At 44.7% G+C, this 24317-nt stretch overlaps 1 protein-coding gene across 3 annotated transcripts in view; it reads right to left on the reverse strand.

The window, feature by feature from the left end:
• Positions 1–21782, reverse strand: part of pemt (phosphatidylethanolamine N-methyltransferase) — a 147306-nt gene extending 125524 nt beyond the window's left edge. For 2 of the 3 annotated variants that reach the window (XM_060938779.1, XM_060938781.1), the window contains exons 1-2: positions 21512–21667; positions 18211–18318 (exon numbers count right to left, since the gene is read on the reverse strand). In XM_060938779.1, the coding sequence (XP_060794762.1) occupies positions 18211–18318; positions 21512–21583 (180 nt within the window). In that variant the 5' untranslated portion in view covers positions 21584–21667. The other variant, XM_060938780.1, reaches the window with a different exon arrangement.
• Positions 21783–24317: the final 2535 nt, after the last annotated feature.

Raw genomic sequence — 24317 nt, forward strand, 5'->3', positions numbered from 1 at the left:
ATGCGCGCTCTGAACAGCACGTGCAACAAACTCTCACACGTGCTGAACAGTGCACGCCTTTAATGACCAAGGCCTGCCTCAGATTAAGGTGCAATCAACACGCCCATAGGAGGACTCCGAGTACTCACACACTTCGTGAATTATTGCACTGTGAGTCACCATTACCGAGTCTGTTTGTCTTGTAGTCTTCCTGGTTTCCTAATTCCTGTTCTGTGTTATTCTGATATTGTCTAGCCCTGTTTAGCCTGTTTGTGCCTCGCCGGACCCTTTGCCTGTTCTCCGTTTATGACTGCAGCCTGCCGTTTCGAATTGTATGCCTTTTTCCTATTTCTTTTATAATAAAGACTCTTCTGCAAATACTGCCGTCTCCAGTCCCATCAACCTGCATCCCAGTATACTCCGCCTGACTGACACACACACGGACCTTAATACATCATCTTTTCTCCCTTCTGGACCATCAAAACCATATAAAAACATTACACACATTAAGTAAACAGTCAGAATGCAACAATAGAAATTGCTTCGTACAAAGTACACTATCACGACTTGCACCAACCAACTACATTGCTCTAATTTTATACACACACACACACACACACACACACTCCACAAAATCAAGTCGTGCATCAGCTGATAGCCGACAAGGCGTGTAGCACCGAGTTGGCTATAAGCCACGCACAATGTGATTGAGTGGAATAACTGCTTTATTCTATCCACATTCACTGGATTTTGAGAAATGGAGCATTTTTATTTTTAGCAAATATGATAAATAAAAACTTTATACAAAACTTGCGACACTATTTCCGCTTATAATGTAAACAAACCAGCGAAATGAGAGTAGCAATTTGTGAAAAATGCTGTAATAATTCATGAAAAATAAAGACACACATTCATACCATCCAGAGGGCGGCACGGTGGTGTAGTGGTTAGCGCTGTCGCCTCACAGCAAGAAGGTCCGGGTTCGAGCCCCGTGGCCGGCGAGGGCCTTTCTGTGTGGAGTTTGCATGTTCTCCCCGTGTCTGCGTGGGTTTCCTCCGGGTGCTCCGGTTTCCCCCACAGTCCAAAGACATGCAGGTTAGGTTAACTGGTGACTCTAAATTGACCGTAGGTGTGAATGTGAGTGTGAATGGTTGTCTGTGTCTATGTGTCAGCCCTGTGATGACCTGGCGACTTGTCCAGGGTGTACCCCGCCTTTCGCCCGTAGTCAGCTGGGATAGGCTCCAGCTTGCCTGCGACCCTGTAGAACAGGATAAAGCGGCTACAGATAATGAGATGAGATTCATACCATCCAATATTTATTTCAGATTTTGTTGCTTTTTTGTATTTTTGGGGGTTTTGTTTTCAAGAAGAGTTTTTACTTCATCCTCAGTTAGTTCAACAACATGCTCCACCATTATTTTATTTTCTTCTTTACGGTTTTTTTGGCAGTTGGCAAACCAACTTAAAGGTGCATTACTGCCACTTGGGCTGGCCTGTGAAACAGGAGATATTGGGGGGGGGGGGGATAACTATATTCTTTTAGCCATTTCTCATCTCATCTCATTATCTCTAGCCGCTTTATCCTTCTACAGGGTCGCAGGCAAGCTGGAGCCTATCCCAGCTGACTACGGGCGAAAGGCGGGGTACACCCTGGACAAGGCGCCAGGTCATCACAGGGCTGACACATAGACACAGACAACCATTCACACTCACATTCACACCTACGGTCAATTTAGAGTCACCAGTTAACCTAACCTGCATGTCTTTGGACTGTGGGGGAAAACGGAGCACCCGGAGGAAACCCACGCGGACACGGGGAGAACATGCAAACTCCGCACAGAAAGGCCCTCGCCGGCCACGGGGCTCGAACCCGGACCTTCTTGCTATGAGGTGATAGCGCTAACCACTACACCACCATGCTGCCCTTAGCCATTTCTGTTTCTTTTAAATATTTGATAAAGTGATCTCTGACTTGGTGCACTCCGCCATTTTGTTTTATAGTCAGAGTGTGCGATTGCTCATATCCAGTGAATGTGGATAAAATAAATATAAATCTGGAAAAAATTGAGAGACCACTTAAAATTTTTTTTCTTAAATCAGCAAATATGTGCAGCAGCCATTTCATTCCAGTGTCTGTACTAGAATTACAACACAAGCACAGCTCATTCTACTAGGTACTGATTAGGTGATCACCTGACTCAAATCTTATATAATGAAAAGTATAAAAACCACGACTGTGGTCATCACCATCCTCTTGCAATAGGACCAGTTTGGACAGCAAAAACAGTGCTAGTAGTACCTTAAATTTAATTGGAATACAAAAATATCATCATGCCAAAAGAGTTAAAAAGAAAAGTTTTGAGTGAGAAAAGGGTTCAATTCTGGCTTTACTAGCAGAAGGATACAATGAGCATCAGGCTGCTTCCATCTTCAAAATTTCAAAGATGGCAATTAATAAGGTCAAGCAGCAAACGCTGGGGGCAAAAACGCTACAGACTGGCAGAGGGCAAAAACAACTCTCCACTGACTGAGATGATCAACTCCTTCGACTGTCACTCAACAATTGTAGGATGACTTCAAGTGACCTACAAAAAGAATGGCAAATGGCAGCTGGGCTTAAGTGCGCAGCAAGGACAGTTTGAAACAGGCTTTTCCAGATGGGGTTGAAGTCATGCAAAGCTAAAAAAAAGCCCTTCATCAATGAGAAGCAAAGAGGAGCCAGGCTGAGGTTTGCTAAAAGACCATAAGGACCATAGAGGACTGGAGTAAGGTCATCTTCCCTGATGAGTGGAATTTTCAGCTTTTTCAGTAATGAGGTTACCCCTGAAGTAGTAATGACCTTGCGCCTGAAAGTAGTTCACATAAATGAACCAAAATTGACGGAAATGAAAGCCCATTTCCCTACATTCTGGTTCATTTATGCCAACTACTTTCATGTGCAAAGTCTACTACTTCAGGGGGAAACCTCATTACTACTGCAATCAATGTGACTGAAAATAAGGCTGAAAATGAGGATTGCCACACAGAACGGATCTGATCACTTGCAATATGAGGTGGATAGTTAATCAGGAAGATCTGATATAGGTCCAATATGCCAAAAAATCAGATTTGGACTGACAGTGTGCCTTTACATATCCGATTCATGGCCATGAGGCATGAACGAGAACGGTCAGATCAGAATTCATGCGGCTTTTTGCCTATACACATGTGCCGAGTGCTGTCTTCACCAACCAGCACTGGCAGCACAGCAAAACAACAAATGGAGGAGAGCTACAGTAGCTGCAAAAACAGGAAATACTAGCCATCTGCTTTTTTTAATATCATCTTTGACCTGATCTTGTACACCTGAAACTGTTTGCCGTCATCTAGAGCAAAATATGATGCACACATTAGCTACCATCATGCGGGAGTTGTTACAAATGTTTTTTGCTGTTGGTGATGCAGAAGACTCATGCAAAAACATTAATGTGCACATGCGTGCACATAAAGAGAACAGATATGCTCAAGTTAAAGTTAGATACAGGTCATTTGTAATGATTAATGTGAACTGTCAAGACCTGTATGGGACCTGTATTACATACGTTTTTGTGACAGCGCGCATATGGGAATTTGATTTTATACAGTGTGCAAACATTAAATTCTCTGTCAAACTCAAGAAATCAGCAACGAAGACCCTTGAAATGGTTCACTAGCACAACCCTTGAAATTATCTAAGAAATTGAGTGTACCGTGCATCAGGATCATCGGCTCACCCGGACTTCTGCCCCTCCTGAAGCATTACTGCCACTCAAAACCTTACCCAGCTTGTTGCTTCTTTGCCATAAGCTTGCTGAAGGATTTCAACAATTGGGCTCCGTTGCTAATTTCCTGAGTTTGACACAGAACTTGATGTTTGCTCGCTGCACATGTTGCCACAAAAATATGTATAACACAGGTCACAATGTTGACAGCAGATATCGACATCAATAATGACGTCACATGGCATACTGACTCATGAAAGTTACTGCTCACTCCTGGTGCACATGCATGACTCATCCTCAGACTGATTGGAAGGGCGTTCCGATACAATCATTGAACTCATTCCACTGATAGATGATTGTGATTATATACGGTAAGTGTAGGAATCGTTGAAGGTGGGTGGAGCACAGAAGCACGGCAGGCCAGAACTGAGTTCTCAAACTCTTTTTATTTTAGCTTTTCAGCTCTTTACTCTACACTCTCCCAGTCACAAGCGCACACAAGCATTCTGGTTGGGGAGAGAGCTCCCTTCCTCTACTCTCCCTCTCCTCTTATAGGGCGCGGTCACTGGGGAAGACACACAAACACAGGTTAATTCCCGTCAGGTGCAGTGACTCTGCCACTTACCTTCCCTGACGCCGCCCTCCATTCACAGACCGACGCTTGACCATGCCCCCGCTGCCACATACCCCCACTGGCCGACTCAGGCTGGGGAGCCGTCCGGCTCCGGCCTGCAGCTGACCCCCCCCGACAGGAGAGGAAATCTGCCACGACCATCTGTGCCCCCGGACTGTGGACCACCTTGAACTTAAACGGCTGGAGTGCCAGATACCAATGGGTGATCCGCGCGTTAGCATCCTTCATGTGGTGCAGCCACTGCAGGGGCGCGTGGTCCAAACAGAGGGTGAAAGAGTGCCCCAGCAGAGAGTAGCGGAGGGCGAGGACCGCCCATTTGATGGCAAGGCATTCCTTTTCTATTGTGCTGTATCGGCCCTCGCGCATCAACAGCTTCCGGCTGATGTACAGCACTGGACGGTCCTCCCCCTCCACCTGCTGGGACAGAACAGCCCCCTGTCCGACGTGTCCATCTGCAAAACAAAGGGGAGAGAAAAGTCAGGGGAGTGTAACAGTGGCCCCCCACACAGTGCAGCCTTTACCTCAGAGAAAGCCCGCTGGCATTGCTCCATCCACTGGACCGGATCTGGTGCCCCCTTTTTAGTGAGATCGGTCAACGGGCTGGTGATGTCCGAATAATTAGGAATAAACCTATGATAGTTCCTGGGGCTGGCTGGCTACTGTCTCACCCCCTTTTTGGTCTTGGGCCTCGGGGAGGCCGCAATCGCTGCTGTCTTATTGATTTGGGGACGCACCTGCCCATTGCCCAAGTGGAAGCCCAGATACCGTACTTCCACCCGCCCAATCGCACACTTTTTCGGGTTGGCTGTGAGACCCACTCGCCTCAGTGACCTAAGGACGGCCCTTAGGTGGCTTAAGTGCAGCAGCCAGTCATTACTATAAATAATGATGTCGTCCAAGTATGCAGCCGCGTAGGTGGCATGGGGGCGGAGGACCCAATCCATAAGCCGCTGGAACGTAGCGGGTGCCCCAAACAGAAGTATGACGAACTGGTGTAAGCCAAACGGTGTGGAAAAGGCCGTTTTCTCTCAGGATAACACAGTCAAGGGGATCTGCCAATATCCCTTTGTCAAATCCAGCATCGAATAAATAGTCGATTCAGCAACTCGTCAATATGAGGCACTGGGTACGCATCGAATTTAGACACTGCGTTGACTTTTCTATAGTCCACACAGAACCGGACCGACCCGTCAGCCTTGGGAACCAAGACCACCGGGCTGCTCCAGTCACTGTGGGACTCCACGACGATGCCCATTTCGAGCATGGCCTCAAGTTCTTCCCGAACCACCTTTTTTTTGTGTTCGGGCAGTCTGTAAGGGCGGCTACACACTACCACCCCCGGGGGCATCTCAATGTGGTGTTCTATGAGGTGGGTGCGGCCGGGCAGGGGCGAGAACAGGTCAGAAAATTCTGTCTGCAACTGGGCAACCTCCACGAGTTGGGTCGGGGAGAGGTGGTCTCCACAAGGGACCGGAGAGGTACGCAATGTCTATGTTTCCTTTTGAACCTCTGGCCCCAGCTCTGCCTTCTCCAGAACCACCTACACCAACGCCACGGGGACCTCCTCGTTCCAGAGTTTGAGCCGATTGAGGTGGTAAATCTGTATCGCCCCACCCCTGTCCGTTCGCCCCACCTCATAGTCAACGTCCCCGACTCGCCGTGTGACCTCAAAGGGTCCTTGCCACTTGGCGATCAATTTGGAGCTTGATGTGGGCAAAGTACGAGTACTTTATCTCCCAGTGCGAACTCCCTAAGGCACGTACCCCTGCCATACAGGCGGGTTTGCCATTCTTGGGCCTGCCACAAATTCTCCTGGGTTAGGCATGCGAGTGTGTGGAGTTTTGCGCGCAGATCAATAACGTATTGAATTTCATTTTTGCTCGGAGAAGGTCCGTCCTCCCAGTTTTCTCGCAGTACATCTAGGATGCCGCGCGGCTTACGCCCATATAATAATTCGAACGGGGAGAAACCCGTGGAGGTTTGTGGGACCTCTTGCACTGCAAATAACAGGGGTTCGAGCCATTTACCCCAATTGTGTGCATCCTCACAAACAAACTTTTTAATTATATTCTTGAGTGTGCGATTGAACCGTTCGACTAAACCGTCCATTTGTGGGTGATAAAGGCCGATGCGGATCGGCTTAATTCCCAATAACCCATACAGTTCGCTCAGTGTGCGTGACATAAACGAGGTGCCTTGATCAGTCAGAATCTCTTTGGGGATTCCGACTCAGATGACAACGCGGAAGAGCACCTCCGCAATACTGTGTGCTGAGATATTGCGAAGAGACACTGCTTCCGGGTATCGCGTTGCATAGTCCACCAGAACTAAAATAAAGCGATACCCTTGTGTTGACCGATCTAATGGCCCGACGAGATCCATCCCAATTCTTTCGAACGAGGTCTCGATTAATGGTAGAGGGCGCAAAGGCGCTTTTGGAATGGCCGCTGGATTAACTAACTGGCATTTGCGGCATGCCGTACACCACCTACAGACATCGCCGCAAATTCCTGGCCAATAGAACCAGGCCATTATTCAGGCTAGTGTCTTATCCTGCCCCAAGTGTCCGGCCATGGGATTAAAGTGAGCCGCCTGGAATACCAATTCCCGGCGGCTCTTTGGAATCAAAAGTTGTGTAATCGGCTCCTTAGTCTGAGTGTCCTGCGTCACTTAGTATAATCTCTCTCTCATAATGGAGAAATAGGGGAAGGACGGGGTGGCGTTTGGCTGGAGTGTTTGACCATCGATTACTCTCACTTGGTCAAACGCATGCCGCAGAGTCTCGTCCCGCGACTGTTCTAACGGGAAATCCATGAGGGATTCCCTGAGAGAATGAGGAGGAGCCTGCGGCTCCTCACTCTGACACAGAGATGACGTAGACGGCTCTGTGACAGCTGCTCCCGCCAATGCCACACCGGGACCTCCCCCTGCTGAACTACAGCAGGCCCCACTCTTCACTAAATGACTTATTAACTCCCAAAATCCTGGCCAATCAGTCCCCAAAATTATCGAGTGGGTAAGGCGAGGATTAACCACCGCCTTTACACTAAATTTTTCCCCTCGAAAAAGAATGTGGACCGACACTAAAGGGTAGTTGTGAACATCCCCGTGCACACACAACACCTTCACCAATTGTGCTCCCCCCAATGCCATGTCTTGCACCAGGCTTTGGTGGATTGAAGTCTGATTACAGCCAGAGTCCACCAACGCCTGATATGTATCCCCTTGGGCACTCACCGGTATGCGATACGCTCCGGCCCGATCGAGGGCGGCTCCTGGCACATCGGGGATCCGGACCACCGCGCCCACCTCCATTGCCGAGCACTACTGCTGGAGGTGCCCCGGCTCCCCGCAGCGCCAGCAAACCGGCCCGGGCTTTCTCTCTGCACCGGTACTCTGGGGCTCACTCACCCGAGGGGGGGGAAGAGACAGACAGAAGCAGGAAACGGGAGGGCACCGCGGGTGCGGCGGGCCGGCTGGGGTGGAGCCGGCCCCCGCCTCCACGGTGGGGGAACGGGGCGAGGACGAGACATAGAGAGAGAGAGAGAGAGAGAGAGGGGAGAAGAGGAGATCTGCTGTCCTGCCATCGGAACAGCTGCCAAATGGTCTTACGCCAGCTCGATGGCCTGATCCAGCGACGCCGGGCGATGGCACTGGACCCACTCCGCGGTCCCTTCGGGTAGTCGGGCGATGAACTGTTCCAGTACCATCAGATCGATGATTCCCGGGGCATCGTGGTTGTCAGCCCTCAGCCACCGCCAGCAGGCGTCCTGGAGTTGCTGGCCAAACGCGAACGGCCGGCCGACTTCCTCCAGGCGCAGAGCGCGGAAGCGCTGTTCGGGGGTGCGCCCCACACGCTGGAGGACGTCCCGGCGGAGGTCTGCGTAGACCAGCCAGCTGTCAGCAGGGAGCTGTAGCGCTCAACTTGTCTCTTCAGAATTCCCCAAAGAAAATAATTTCTTTACACCACAAAGGTGAAGGCTACAAGATGATCAGCAAAGCTTTACTTATCAGTCAGAATACTGTTGCAAAAGTGGTACAAAAATTTAAGAAAGATGGAACTGCAACCATTTCACAGAGACGTCCAGGTTGTCCACGGAAGTTAACACCTCGACAGGAGCGTCTTCTGATGAGAAGGGTTGAAGAAAATCGGCATGCAAGTTAACTGCAGTTATCTAAAGAAATAGAAAGCCAAACTGGGGTGACTATTTCCCGTGACACAATACGGCGTACACTGCAGAGGAATGGCATGTATGGATGCTGTCCACAAAAGAAGCCTCTCCTAAAGCCCAGGCACAAAAAAGCCCGCCTAGAGTTTGCCAGGGCCCATGCTGACAAAGATGAAGACTACTGGGACTCTATACTCTGGAGTAATGAGACCAAGATAAATGTTTTTGGAACTGATGGCTTCAAAACTGTATAGCATCGCAAAGGTGAGGAATACAAAGAAAAATGCATGGTGCCTACAGTGAAACATGGTGGTGGCAGTGTCCTTATTTGGGGCTGCATGAGTGCTGCTGGTGTCGGGGAGCTGCATTTCATTGATGGCATCATGAATTCACAGATGTATTGCTCTATACTGAAAGAGAAAATGCTACCATCACTCTGTGCCCTTGGTCGTCGTGCACTTTTCCAACAAGACAATGATCCTAAACACACATCTATATGTGACCACTCACCGAATCCAGGGACACATGTCGGCCGAAACGAATCCGAGATAATCGCAAAAGAAGCATTTTTTTTTCGAAATTTGTGATTTTTGTTTTTTTCCATCATGTGCAAGTTGAGATCTTGAAGAATGCAATCAGTATTTCAGATAATAGATTGTTTTGTTGGAAAAGCATACATTTTTTGTTGCAAATTGTCTCGTTTTTGTCAGGACTGTAGCCTGCTGGGGGGTGTGGGTAAATTACCATATGGGCCATTCACATGAAGATTTAAGGCTACGTTTACACTAGACCGTATCTGTCTCGTTTTCTTCGCGGATGCACTGTCCGTTTACATTAACCCCCCTGAAAAAGCGGGGAAACGGGAATCCGCCAGCGTCCACGTATTCAATCTAGATCGTATCAGCTCCGGTGCTGTGTAAACATTGAGAATACGCGAATACGCTGTGCTGAGCTCTAGCTGGCGTCTCATTGGACAACGTCACTGTGACATCCACCTTCCTGATTCGCTGGCGTTGGTCATGTGACGCGACTGCTGAAAAACGGCGCAGACTTCCGCCTTGTATCACCTTTCATTAAAGAGTATAAAAGTATGAAAATACTGCAAATACTGATGCAAATACTGCCCATTGTGTAGTTATGATTGTCTTTAGGCTTGCCATCCTTCCACTTGCAAGTAGTAAGTGATATGCGCTGGGATCTCACACACAGCGGCTCAGTCCCGAATCGTGGCTTGTTCACTTCACTCGCGCGCTCTGTGAGCTGCGCAGGGCCGGAGTGCACACCCTCCAGAGGGCACTCGCTGTTCAGGGCGGAGTGATTTGGAGCGCAGGATGCCTGCGGAGCCGAGCGTATCCGCGTATTGGTGTTGCTGTGTGCACGGCTAACGGTTTTAGTGTAAACGCGAATCGTTTTAAGAACGTTAATCTGATGATCCGCTGATTCGACGTAATGTAAACGTAGCCTAAGTCATTTGGGTTTTTTTTCCGTGAATCAGCTGTATGATGCGGGCTGAGCGCATGGCTGCTTAACCTGCATACAGGCGTGTGATTTCACTATGGAATGAGTTACTAAACAGAGCGCAGAGGAGCAAACACCGCGAAGCAAACAGACACTCGGTATTTACATCGGAGATCACCATTTCTAGCAAAAAAAAAAACGCAACCTCGTTTTCCAGATTGAATGGAATACTTGAATGATTGGATGATACACGGACCGTTCTAGGATTACATTCCATCGGAGGCATTGGTGTGTGCAAGGCGCCGTTTCTCTTTCTGATGGGGTAAGTTTATTAATCTAAGGCTGTGTGGTTATTTTTGCATGTAACGGAGAGTGTTGTGGTTTGGTTAAGCCTAGGTCACAACCGGACGTATGATTTTTTGGCCGTGTGATTTTTGGCGTTTCCCAAATCACTGCGGGTTTTTTTTTGTTCACGGAGAAAGACACGCGTTGGCCGTAAGTTTGTCTTGCAACCTGAAAAAAACGTAAGCGCCCGCAGAGTTTGTTTGACAAAGAACCTCTGCGGCCGGTCTGCGGCTCGAAAATCAGCACATCACACGCGCGCTCTCGTGCGTTTCATGCGCGCTCTCCGCGCGTTTCTTGCGTTTTTTGCATGTAGACCGGCCGTAGGAGCGCATACTGTACGGCCGGTTGTGACCGAGGCTTTACATGAAACTAGCATTGTATTAGTTGTGTCATCATCATGCTATCTTTCTTTTTTACGGTGTGAGTAATTTTTCAACCACAAAGCGTTAAAGTATACTTTAGGACTTATTTTTGTACTTCATAATTGTGTTGGGCATACTTTGCATGGAAGGAAAATTGACGTGGTGATCTTTGTTTACATGAAAGTAGTATCGTGCTAGCTCGTAGGGGGTAGGGCTTTCCTTAATATCATGCAAATGAGCACCATTATGTGCCCACCCTACACCCAGAGTAGCTGAGATGGAAAACTTTGAGGGCGATTTTCTCCCTTTTCTGTTTTAAGAAGTATACACTTTCAAAAGGCCACACATTCTTCAAATATTGTCAGATCTCCACATAGAAGGCATCACTGGAAAGCTTAGAAACTGTACTTTCTGAATCTGTCAATAACTCAAAATGCCCCCGGGCAGACATGTGTCCCTGGATTCTGTGATCTGCCACATATTGCTTGTATAATGTATGGGCGCTGTGTGAGACGGCTGCCTCTCCAGTAGCTCTGTAGTTTTTAGCTCTTTGTTTTTATGACTTCTTCAATCGATTCAACCAGCTCACGTCCCCCCCACCCTCTCCCTCACTGCAGCCATCTCTCCTTCTTCCCTCAACACACCTCCCCCCAGTCATCACAGCAGCCCCTCCTCCCCCTCATTCCCCACCTCAACACAGACTCCTCCATGCATTACTGCAGACCAGGTCAGAGGTCAACTGAGGAAGCTTCACCCCAGGAAAGCAGCAGGCCCGGACAAGATGTGTCCACGACTACTGAAGACCTGCGCTGCTGAACTGAGTGAACCACTCCAACGCATCTTCAACCTCAGCCTGCAGCTGGGGAGAGTGCCCACCCTCTGGAAGACATCATGTATCGTTCCAGTTCCCAAAAAGAATCAGCCCAGCGAGGTGAACGACTTCCGACCGGTGGCACTCACTTCACATCTGATGAAGATGTTGGAGCAGCTCTTCCTCAGCCTCCTCAGACTCCAGGTACAACATGCCCAGGACTGTCTGCAGTTTGCGTACTGGGCAGGTGTTGGTGTGGAAGATGCCATCCTCTACCTGCTACACCGAGCCCACTCGCATCTGGATAAGGGAAATGGCACAGTGAGGATCCTCTTCTTGGACTTCTCGAGTGCTTTCAACACCATCCAGCCCCTAATGCTTCAGGACAAACTGAACAGGATGCGAGTGGACCCCTGCCTGGTCACCTGGATCTCCAGCTACCTCACTGACAGGCCGCAGTACGTCAGGCTGAAGGACATCATGTCTGACACTGTGATTCGCAGTACTGGAGCACCCCAGGGCACGGTGCTGGCCCCTCTTCTCTTCACCCTGTACACCGCGGACTTCTGCTGCAACTCTGAGCTGTGTCACATTCAGAAGTTTGCCGATGACACAGCCATCATCGGGTGTATCAGTGATGACAGAGAGGAGAGTATAGGAGCCTGGTAAGAGACATTGCTGTGTGGTGCAACAGGAACCATCTGCAGCTCAACACCTCGAAGACCAAGGAGCTGGTCATTGACATTGGGAGGTCCAGACCAAGGTCACGACCAGTTCTGATTGAGGGAGTCGAGGTGGAGACTGTGGATTCCTACAAGTACCTCAGGCTGTGGCTGGACAGCAAGCTGGACTGGACTTGCAACACCAAACACTTATACAGGAAGGGACAGAGCAGGCTATACTTCCTTAGGAGGCTGCGGTCCTTTAACATCTGCAGGAAACTCCTGTGGATGTTCTATCAGTCCGTGGTCGCCAGTGTCCTGTTTTACACCGTGGTGTGCTGGGGGAGCAGCACATCCAAGAAGGACACATCCAGGCTGGACAAACTGATCAGGTGGGCCGGCATGAAGCTGGACTCTCTGGTGACGGTGGCAGAGAAGAGGTCTATGGACAAACTATTGAACATCATGGACGATGCCAGTCACCCTCTGCACACCGTCATCAGCAACCAGAGGAGCCTGTTCAGTAACAGAATGTTCCTTCCCAAGTGCAGGACGAACAGACTCAAAAACTCCTTTGTCCCTCAGGCCATCAGACTGTACAACTCCTCTCTGGGGGGGAGGAGGGGTAACAGGAGGACAGAGGACGGGAAGGAGCAGTAGCCTAGCCTAACAATAAGCAATACTGGACAATGTGCAATACAACATGCAATATCTCTCCTGCTGGCCCCCCTTCTCCCCCTTTTTTTAATTTTTCCTCCTCCCCCTTCCTCTCTTCCCCATATCTTATTCTTTTTATATTTGTATATGCAAATACTTAATTTATTTTAATTTATCTAGAAGTTTTCCTCTATTTCTTTTCTCTGTTTATCTGTAATAATGCTGCTGGAATCTTAATTTCCCTGAGGGAACCGTCCCAAAGGGATCAATAAAGTTTTATCTAATCTAATCTAATGGTCACTGTTGGATTTCTGAAGAAGAACAGGGTGAAAATGATTCAGTGGCCAAGTATGTCTCCTGATCTGAACCCAATCGAACACCTATGGGGAATTCTGAAGAGACAAGTTGAGCATCACTCTCCATCCAGCATCCAGTCACTAAAAGAGGTCCTTGTTGAAGAATGGAAAAAAGATTGATGTTGCAAAATGTCGCCAACTTGTTCATTCCATCGCCTAGAAGACTTGGTGCTGTCATTAAAAATCATGAAGGCCATACAAAGTACTAGATGTAGTAGTTTTTGTTGTGGGGTGTACTCATTTTTGCACCACCCTAATTTGAGTAAAACTGAAAAATGTGTAATCTAAGTTTATATTATTAACCTTACTTTCACATTAGAAGTTAAACAGATCTTATATTAAACTTTGTCTTTTCAACATTTTGGAAATTGTGTGTGTTCATTGAGATATGGTTTAAAATGTTACTTTTCAAAGGGGGTGTACTCATTTACGCTGAGCACTGTATCTGAAGCAGTGAACACACACAAGTGAGCAAAGAGCACACATGCACACACAGAGCTGTGGGTAGCTATGCTACAGTACCCAGGGAGCAGTTGAGAGTTAGGTGCCTTACTTGAGGGCACTTCAGCCTAAGGCCACTCCAGGTAAACCTAACCATATGTCTTTGAACTGTGGGGGAAACCGAAGCACCCAGAGGAAACCCACACAGACACGGGCAGAACATACAAACTCCACAAAGAAAGACCTCCGATTGGCCACTGGGCTCAAACCCATAACCTCCTTGCTGTGAGACGAGAGTGCTAACCACTACACCACCGTGCCGTCCCGGGTCTATACACAGCAGTATTACAAGACTGCAACACAAGGATACTTTATTGATGATCTTAAAAGCTAGACAGCCTTTCAATTTCATAAAATTGGTGAAATTTAGTTCCCTCTGAAATTTGGTCATTGTGATATGTTTATTTTTGTCATATCTCAAAAAAGGCCATTCTGTGGCTGGGAAGTTATTTAATTTGAGAGGATTCCTTCGCAAATAATATGCATAAAATCGTTCGCTTCACACAGTCAAGCAGACAGAGGAAGTCCGTGTGCACATGCGCAGGTTCACCTTCTTCTCCTTTTGTGTTTTACAGCAGCTGGTATCCAGTGTTGCATTACTGCCATCTACAGGTTTACCTTGTCTGTGCACTGACAGTTCCATCATTCTGTCACTAAACGAACAGCTGATCACACCTAGGTGCTTGCTGACCACCAGTATTTATTAGTTTGATCCTGCGTTTCCTTTCCTTCACAACATAACGTCTTTTCTTCTCGCTTTCCATTACTGTAGTCGGTCTTTCACGTTTCATTCGCACACTCATGTCCTCCATTTTTTTCTCCGGTTTCAAATTTGTATTCCACAATGCCTTGCGTAAACAGGGAAAGCCCACCACGTGATGCATGATAGAGTATCTTGAATTGGGTCATGGTGAAGCAGGAAAAAAACAGCGGAGAATTTAAGGCCACGTGGCCCTAAATTCATTAACTGTTCTATTTTTAAAAACCTAATACAATTGGAAGTCTATAATTTGAATTCAGTAGCTTTTGGTCCACTAAACAAAAATAATTGGGTGTCAGGGGAAAATTCTTTTTATAACCTACACCTGAATAACCTGAAATACAGTCTACCTTTAATTAAGGACAAGGAATCTTTTATTGATGATGTATCTCATGACGGTAGCAGCAGAATGAATTCAAAAGTCTACAGAAACATTTTGTCTGCCAATTTACAGAGAAATACATCCAATCTAACTGGGAAGAGTTTCATGCAGCAAGACAATGACCCAAAACAACAAAGGACTTCATCAGAGGAAAAAAAAAAAGTGGAAGGTTTTGACTGGCCAAATCAATCACCAGACCTTAATGCAACAGAGCATACATTTCAGCTCCTGAAGAGGAGAATGAAGGGAGAAGTGCCACAAAACAAAACAACTGGAAAAAAGCTGCTTTACAAGCTAAGGTTGGGCAATGTCATATACCAGTTTGGTAGAGAATGTTCACAGTGAAACACTGCATTGAAGAATGACTGAAAAAAGCCTGATTTTGTTCCAGATGTTTTGAAATTTACCTAGGTGCCGTTTGGCATATTGTAAACATTACTGTATACCAAACACTGGCAAAATAACGGCTTTTTCCTGGCAACTCAACTGTGCAGCCCATTTTTGTTTAAGTACCTCCTTATTGTACATCTTGAAACAGCCTTATTGTGCTTATTCTCTTTTTTACAGAGAAGCCTGTATTTCAGCTGAAGTTCTTTGCATCCTGGACAATTTTCCTGGCAATCGTGGCTGAAATCTTTATTGATCTATCTGACTGTGGCTTGAATCCCTACTTTTACATTTCTTTATCAGAGTTTGAACACTACTAATTGCCATTTTCAAATGTTTGGATATAACTAATAGCTTTTCCTGATTTATAAAGTTCAACAACCTTTTCTTGTAGGCCCTTTAATGGTTCTTTCACTTTCCTCATGGCTCAGTGTCCAGCAAAGTCAGCACAACCCTGGACAAAATGTGCAGTGGTCTCTCAAGAGCGAAGAAACCCACTGACTATTTATACACAGACACTAATGACAATCAAACAAGTGGCAGGTGTGGAAACTTAACCTTAATAGCCATTTAAATCTGTGTATGTCAACTTGTGCAAATATTTTCAGGACAAACATTCAAAGGACTGTTAGCTTTTGATCATTTGGGTGATTTCAGTTATTGTGATTTAAAAAGGGCACACACACAATTATGTGATAATAAATGGCTTCACCTGACCACTATCCCTAAATAACAGAAAAGTTTTCTGTGTGATCAGTCATACATTATCCAGAAAATAGCTAATATGGTATGTCACAAATTCTGCCAGGGTATGTAAACTCATGAGCACAACTACATCTGCACCTCACCAACCACATAGTTTAAAAAAAAAAAAAAGTTATTTTTACTCAAAGTAAATTTTAAATAAGTTAATTTTTATTTTGAGTGGATTTTTACACAAGTATTTTTTTTTCCTTTCCTTTAGTACAGCGAGTAATATAATTTGGTATTCTGTGTACTTATTTTCCCCCACCTGGTTTCTGAGTGCTGGTTTAATTTTTGGAAAAAACTGACTACATATTGAAATGTCTTGTGGTTTATATTATTTTATTTATTATGTATTCAAATTGTATATAAAAGTGCAGCAACCCATTACAAATTAAAAGATTCAATGCTGACCAATTGAGATTTATATTAGTGAGTTAGTCTACTTATGTGTAAATTTACACACACTTGAGTAGCAGTAGAATACAAAGGTTTTTCTGAATATATGGGATTTTTTAATGAATTACTTGTGTAAACGCTTATCAGAAAAGTTTACACATAATTAGTATCCAGTTTGATAAATGAGGCCTAATATTATGTGTGGGTAAAAGCATCAAGTTCTCACTTCTGGATGTAACCTAACAGAAGCCCATACTAGCAAACTAATTGGAAATAATTAATAATACATCACTTCCACCAAATTTATAATAAGACATCGACATTTCTGAATAAGAAATACTTTTTTGAATTTTTTTCCAGATTTTCTCCATAATTTAGTCATGGTCAGTTCCCATCAGACAGCTCTCCTTTATCACATGAAAGCTACTAAGCAGGGAAGGTGAATTGCTGCTCATATCAGGAGTGGTGTAACACACTATCCGGCCACTTCTGTATGCATGAGCTCACAGACACCCATGACTGGATAGTCAGTGCGTTTACATGCACATAGAGAAAATCGAATTTCTGCCGTAGCTCGTCTGAAATCGAAGCTCTAAATGGCATGTAAACACCTTAGCTAGGCTGAAATTGAATCAAACTTGATTTCTCGCAATCGAGCTACACGACCTAGATTATGCGATTTTTGCCGAGCTACTTAGTGCATGTAAACCCTATCGAGCCACGCAGTCCAGCTACTTACTTCAGCACTGCCCCTTCCGGAAGTGACGAGTGACGAGACCACAAGCGGGAAACACAACAGCCTTGGTCAGGAAAAAAAAAAAACAGCCTCGGTCGGCATGACACTTCACCTTAGCCGCCCACTTTATTAGGAACACTTCTGTTCGTACATACAAACTACAAACACTCTTCTTAGAGTTGAGTTTATTTTATTTTTAAAAGGGACAGTGTACAAATTAAACATTATCCTTGTGGTAAGGACAGATGTCTGTACCAGGTTATAGCAGTACATGCTAATTTCCGCCTGTAGTCCCTTTGTTTATACCAGGGGTCTTCAATCCTATCCACAAAGGGCCAGTGTGGCTGCAGGCTTTCATTCCAACCAAGCAGGAGCTACACCTGATTTCACTTGTTTAATCATTTCACCCTCGTCTCCAGTCAACAATCAAGTGAGCCTCCAATTTGGCTGTAATGAAAGCCTGCAGCTACACCGGCCCTTTGCGGATAGGATTGAAGACCCCTGGTTTATACTCTTGAATAGCTCTTCTTCATGACGACAACCGGAAGTGTACCAACACGATGGGGCGTGTAGTGCCACCTGTGGCTCGGGTGCACAATGCACCTCATAACAATAGCTCGATTTAAACACTGTGCATGTAGGATTGGATTTCTCTGGCACCCCTGCTGGGACCCTTTGCTCGATTACTGACAATAGCTCGATTTGGATGTGCATGTAAACGTAGTGAGTGTCACTTATGACTGATAGAGGAGAGAGTATACCACCCCTCCCTGAAAGGGTGGCCAATTTTGCTCTCTTGGGCTCCCTGATTTTTCCCTGTGGCAATATCAGAATTTGAACTTGTGATCTCCAGGTGATGTTGATAGGACAAATGCTTTTTGGTTGTGCCACTCGGGAATCCCGTTTCTGTGTAATTCTATATAATAAATAAAGTTCTGTAAAATTCACTAGTGTGCTCTAACTAACAATTACTGTTAGAGAGAAACTGCAAATTATACTGCTATACGTTTGATATTTACAGCAGAAAAGCACAGTAAATTCAAATTCATATTATTTCACATTCAGTATTCTGCAGATAAGTTGTGAATTACAGCCACACACTACTCTCTGCCCAAGTGCTGAGCTCACCACATTCCAGAAGAATGGGTTGAACATGATGGAGATAACAGCTATGCAGAAACTGGGCTCTTTCAAATCAATGTGCTTCGTTACCTCGTGCAACACCGACATGTCTGCCTGAAATAAATAAGAAACAGAAGAAAAGATCAGTTCACCTGTGTCATGTGTCTCAAGGCAGCTGCACACAAGCACTATTTTGTTTTTTGCAGTTGTCAGATTTGTCCATTTGTCCAGGATTCTCATTAGCACAATATCTCAAGAACAGGTGGTTGAATGTCTGTCGGATTTTTTGGAACGTTCACCATAATCAGCAGATGAACTGATTCAAATTTTGGAATTGATTCAAACAGCATCAAGGTCACAGCAAAGTCAAATGTCCAGTTTTTCTTCAATAGTTTCCTTCTTGTTTGAAGAATGTTTTAAGGATATTTCAGGCATACAAATTAGTAACGGGCAGCACGGTGGTGTAGTGGTTAGCGCTGTCGCCTCACAGTAAGAAGGTCCGGGTTCGAGCCCCGTGGCTGGCGAGGGCCTTTCTGCGTGGAGTTTGCATGTTGTCCACGTGGGTTTCCTCCGGGTGCTCCGGTTTCCCCCACAGTCCAAAGACATGCAGGTTAGGTTAACTGGTGACTCTAAATTGACCGTGTGTGTGAATGGTTGTCTGTGTCTATGTGTCAGCCCTGTGATGACCTGGCGACTTGTCCAGGGTGTACCCTGCCTTTCGCCTGTAGTCAGCTGGGATACAGTGGTGCTTGAAAGTTTGTGAACCCTTTAGAATTTTCTATATTTCTGCATAAATATGACCTAAAACATCATCAGATTTTCACACAAGTCCTAAAAGTAAATAAAGAGAACCCAGTTAAACAAATGAGACAAAAATATTATACTTGGTCGTTTATTTATTGAGGAAAATGATCCAATATTACATATCTGTGAGTGGCAAAAGTATGTGAACCTTTGCTTTCAGTATCTGGTGTGACCCCCTTGTGCAGCAATAACTGCAACTAAACGTTTGCTGTAACTGTTGATCAGTCCTGCACACCGGCTTGGAGGAATTTTAGCCCATTCCTCCGTACAGAACAGCTTCAACTCTGGGATGTTGGTGGGTTTCCTCACGTGAACTGCTCGCTTCAGGTCCTTCCACAACATTTTGATTGGATTAAGGTCAGGACTTTGACTTGGCCATTCCAAAACATTAAGTATATTCTTCTTTAACCATTCTTTGGTAGAACGACTTGTGTGCTTCGAGTCGTTGTCTTGCTGCATGACCCACCTTCTCTTGAGATTCAGTTCATGGACAGATGTCCTGATATTTTCCTTTCCAATTCACTGGTATAATTCAGAATTCATTGTTCCATCAATGATGGCAAGCCGTCCTGGCCCAGATGCATCAAAACAGGGCCAAACCATGATACTACCACCACCATGTTTCACAGATGGGATAAGGTTCTTATGCTGGAATGCAGCATTTTTCTTTCTCCAAACATAACACTTCTCATTTAAACCAAAAAGTTCTATTTTGGTCTCATCCGTCCACAAAACATTGTTCCAATAGCCTTCTGGCTTGTCCACGTGATCTTTAGCAAACTGCAGACGAGCAGAAATGTCCTTTTTGGAGAGCAGCGGCTTTCTCCTTGCAACCCTGCCATGCACACCATTGTTGTTCAGTGTTCTCCTGATGGTGGACTCATAAACATTAGCCAATGTGAGAGAGGCCTTCAGTTGCTTAAAAGTTACCCTGGGGTCCTTTGTGACCTCGCCGACTATTACACGCCTTGCTCTTGGAGTGATCTTTGTTGGTCGACCACTCCTGAGGAGGGTAACAATGGTCTTGAATTTCCTCCATTTCTACACAATCTGTCTGACTGTGGATTGGTGGAGTCCAAACTCTTTAGAGATGGTTTTGTAACCTTTTCCAGTCTGATGAGCATCAACAACGCTTCTTCTGAGGTCCTCAGAAATCTCCTTTGTTCATGCCATGATACACTTCCACAAACATGTGTTGTGAAGATCAGACTTTGATAGATCCCTGTTCTTTAAATAAAACAGGGTGCCCACTCACACCTGATTGTCATCCCATTGATTGAAAACACCTGACTCTAACTTCACCTTCAAATTAACTGCTAATCCTAGAGGTTCACATACTTTTGCCGCTCACAGATATGTAATATTGGATCATTTTCCTCAATAAATAAATGACCAAGTATAATATTTTTGTCTCATTTGTTTAACTGGGTTCTCTTTATCTACTTTTAGGACTTGTGTGAAAATCTGATGTTTTAGGTCATATTTATGCAGAAATATAGAAAATTCTAAAGGGTTCACAAACTTTCAAGCACCACTGTAGGCTCCAGCTTGCCTGCGACCCTGTAGAACAGGATAAAGCGGCTAGAGATAATGAGATGAGATGAGACAAATTAGTAACAAGGAAGGCTAGACATTTTGACCGCAGAGCCATCCCCAACAACTCCATTGGTGTCAAGTTTGACTTAGAGAAAGTGTCACAACAAAGCTCTAAAACTCAACTTTACACATCACACTTGTAAGCTTATTGAGTTATTCACCCACATTTTGTTGAATGAACAGTTTATGTTTAGTGAAAAAGAGCATATTGACCTAGCATTTCGAAAAACACTCCCACAAACGTGTAACTTAGACTGGGGTTCTTACACTTTAGCCAGGAATGTATTTAACTGCTGTAAGAGATTCCATGGAAATTCAAAGGATTTAACCCATTCAATTCAAGGGTTTAAGTCAGATTAATGACTAATAAAGTAAGAAATAATAACTCAATAATAAAATGACTTTGTCATAGTAGGTTGTGTTACCACTAAAAAAATTAAGCCTGAGAATTACTGTCTTATTAGACTACGACTGAAAACATATTCCTGGACCATTTTCTCCCCATTTCATAACAATATTTACCCTTACAGCATTTACTCTTATCCACAGGAACTTGGAAATAAAACCTGTAACATTATCCTCTCTGAGTACAAAGCAGTCTTTCAGATATCTACTGCTTCAAGAACCATATTTTGTTTAAAAAAAAAGTGAGTCTGATCATCACTACACCAGCACAAACATCAACAACCAGGAGAAAGATTCAAGGCAAAATCAGAGGAGCAGGTCAAACAAGGGGACTTTTATATGATCAGAGTAACAGAATTCATATCTTTACTACTACAAAGGAGTATTTTGACATTCCGGGGATTTTAAGGCCACACGTTATATCACTTGACAGAAATATGGCAGTTCGAACACATGTTTTTGACAAAGCTCTCTCTCTCTCTCTCTCTCTGCGTGTGTATACCTTGCTAAAGTCCACTTTATCGAACCCTCCACAGCAGTCAGGATTAATCGCAGTGATCGCGGCGGAATTCATGAAAACCTCTTCCTTTCATATTAACCCTAAACCACAGAACATGCTCTTCTTCAATAAACAGCAGTTGTGAACATTTAAAGAAATATTATAACCTCAGACCAGTGCTGTTTCCAATGTAGGTATGACACTTCAACTTTAACCTAATGCTAAAATGAATTGGAGTTCAGTCTTCTTCTTCGTCGTCGTCTTTGGAGTTTTACGCACTGAGCTCTATATAAAATCTGGAGAGCTCATAGCCTAGTCCCCGCTGTAGAGACGAGTGAAGCCATCTGGCCGCCATATTACCACTCCCATCGCGTGTATTTGGCTTGTGTGTTAAACCGTAGTATCCATCAAATTTGCCCCAAGAAAAGGATCTCCTGACTTTTTCCCTCTTTCATTACCTCCTCTTATTTTCTCAACTTTACCCACATTCCTTACATATTGTTACAATTTGTAAGGATATTCCTATAAATACAGATCCTTATTGTTTTTTTCCTTTTCCAGTTCAGTCTCTTATCCTTTTTTTTTTTGAATGGCTTTTTTTTTTACTACTATATTTATTTTTACGGAGATTATTTCAGTTTTTCTCTTATACAGTGTACCTTTCTCTTTCATATATTTCTTCATCCTTTATATATACACACACAAACAGGTGAAATGTCCGTCCACAACCTTTGACCTGACTATTTGTACAGTTCACTGCTGTACATTTTTCTTCCAACTTTTCTCACGAACTACATAAATAACTTGACCAATTTTGTGTAGCTTCCAGTAGTCTAAATGACAGTTCCGCTCTGTGATGGGAGTGGTAACATGGCGGCCAGCTGGCTTCACTCTGAAGAGCCTATGAGCTCTCCATATTTTATATAGAGCTCAGTGGTTTTACGGCAGTTGGTATCCATTATTCAAAACCTAAATATAAAATTTTCTCCCCTTCAACGAGTCCCCACACCCAAGTACATCTTTAATCCTGTTCTCCACTCATCCTAGTTTCTGTAATCATGGCCCTTCTTTCCTCTTCATATTTCCTGCATGAAATCAGGACCTGCTCCACTGTCTCCTTTACTTGACACTGATGACAATAACCAGTTGGAAGTTTCCCTATAACCAAAAGTCAAGTCAAGTCAACTTTATTGTCAAATATGCTATACATGCTCGACATACAGCACAGATGAAATTTCAGTCCTCTCTGACCCACGGTGCAAACAGGCAATGCAATAAATAAAAATAGAATAATTGAAAAAACAAACAATATAAACAGTATAAACACTCTAGATAAGAACTAGACATAGACTAAACACTCAAACAAACAATATAAACAGTATAAACACTAGATAAGAACTAGACATAGACTAAACACTCAGACAATATAAACAGTGTTAACACTAGATAAGAACTAGACAGAGACTAAACACTCAAACAGACAATATAAACAGTATAAACACTAGATAAGAACTAGACAGACTAAACACTCAAACAATATAAACAGTATAAACACTCTAGATAAGGACCAGACGTAGACTAAACACTCATATATACAGTACATACATACACACACACACACGTAAATTGGTGCAAATAAACAAACAGTCAAGGGCACTTGAGGTATAGCAGGTAAACATGAAATAAGTAGTATAAACAAACTAGCAGCTGTTAAGGTGAGGTAGTGTGGAATAGTACAAATGAGCGAGGTAAAGTGAGATGTGCGGTCCCTGAGTTCAGTGTTAATGAACGATGAGATGTATGTATGTGTGTGTGTGTGTGTGTGTGTGTGTGTGTTGGGGGGGGGGACTGTGAGGATGGACCACCTCCTTCCTCATTCTTCAGGATTCCTGAGTTTACTGGGACCTACATGAGTTCAGATTGTGCAGAGTGTGGTTTATTTAGCTAATTTTACTTGCAGACTTTTGTTGAAATAAAGGCCTCAACATACAAGCAGTAATATGCACACAATGACCATAAATTCAATTGAAAGACACAAATAAATAGGTAAAGCTTGATGAAAATAAAATCATGTAAAACAATAAAAGAGGAAAACGAAGGAGAAAAAGACAGGTGTAGTGGATTGATAAATTGTGGCAACAATTTCTTTAAGCTAAAGTAAACTAGAGCGGCAGCTACAATTATTGACAGTCCATAATTATCGACACCTTTTCAGATTTACCAATTTCTCATCTCATTATCTCTAGCCGCTTTATCCTGTTCTACAGGGTCGCAGGCAAGCTGGAGCCTATCCCAGCTGACTATGGGCGAAAGGCGGGGTACACCCTGGACAAGTCGCCAGGTCATCATAGGGCTGACACATAGACACAGACAACCATTCACACTCACATTCACACCTACGGTCAATTTAGAGCCACCAATTAACCTAACCTGCATGTCTTTGGACTGTGGGGGAAACCGGAGCACCCGGAGGAAACCCACGCGGACACGGGGAGAACATGCAAACTCCACACAGAAAGGCCCTCGCCGGCCACGGGGCTCGAACTCGGACCTTCTTGCTGTGAGGCAACAGCGCTAACCACTACACCACCGTGCCATCATTTACCAATTTAAAAAAAAACAATTTTATAAAGGTGAGTTTCAGTTACAACAGTTATTATTGGTTAATTAATCAATCAGAAGACCCCCCCCCCCCCCGCCCTTTGATCTTGTTGTCTGATGACATGGCTCGTTACCTGAGATGGAATTTTTTTTTAGCACGATCAGCAATTTGAGGTAAACCCAGATGCTATCATCACAGGTAAGCATG

The sequence above is a fragment of the Neoarius graeffei genome, chromosome 14, assembly GCF_027579695.1.
Source record: "Neoarius graeffei isolate fNeoGra1 chromosome 14, fNeoGra1.pri, whole genome shotgun sequence".
Taxonomy (NCBI): Eukaryota; Metazoa; Chordata; class Actinopteri; order Siluriformes; family Ariidae; genus Neoarius; species Neoarius graeffei.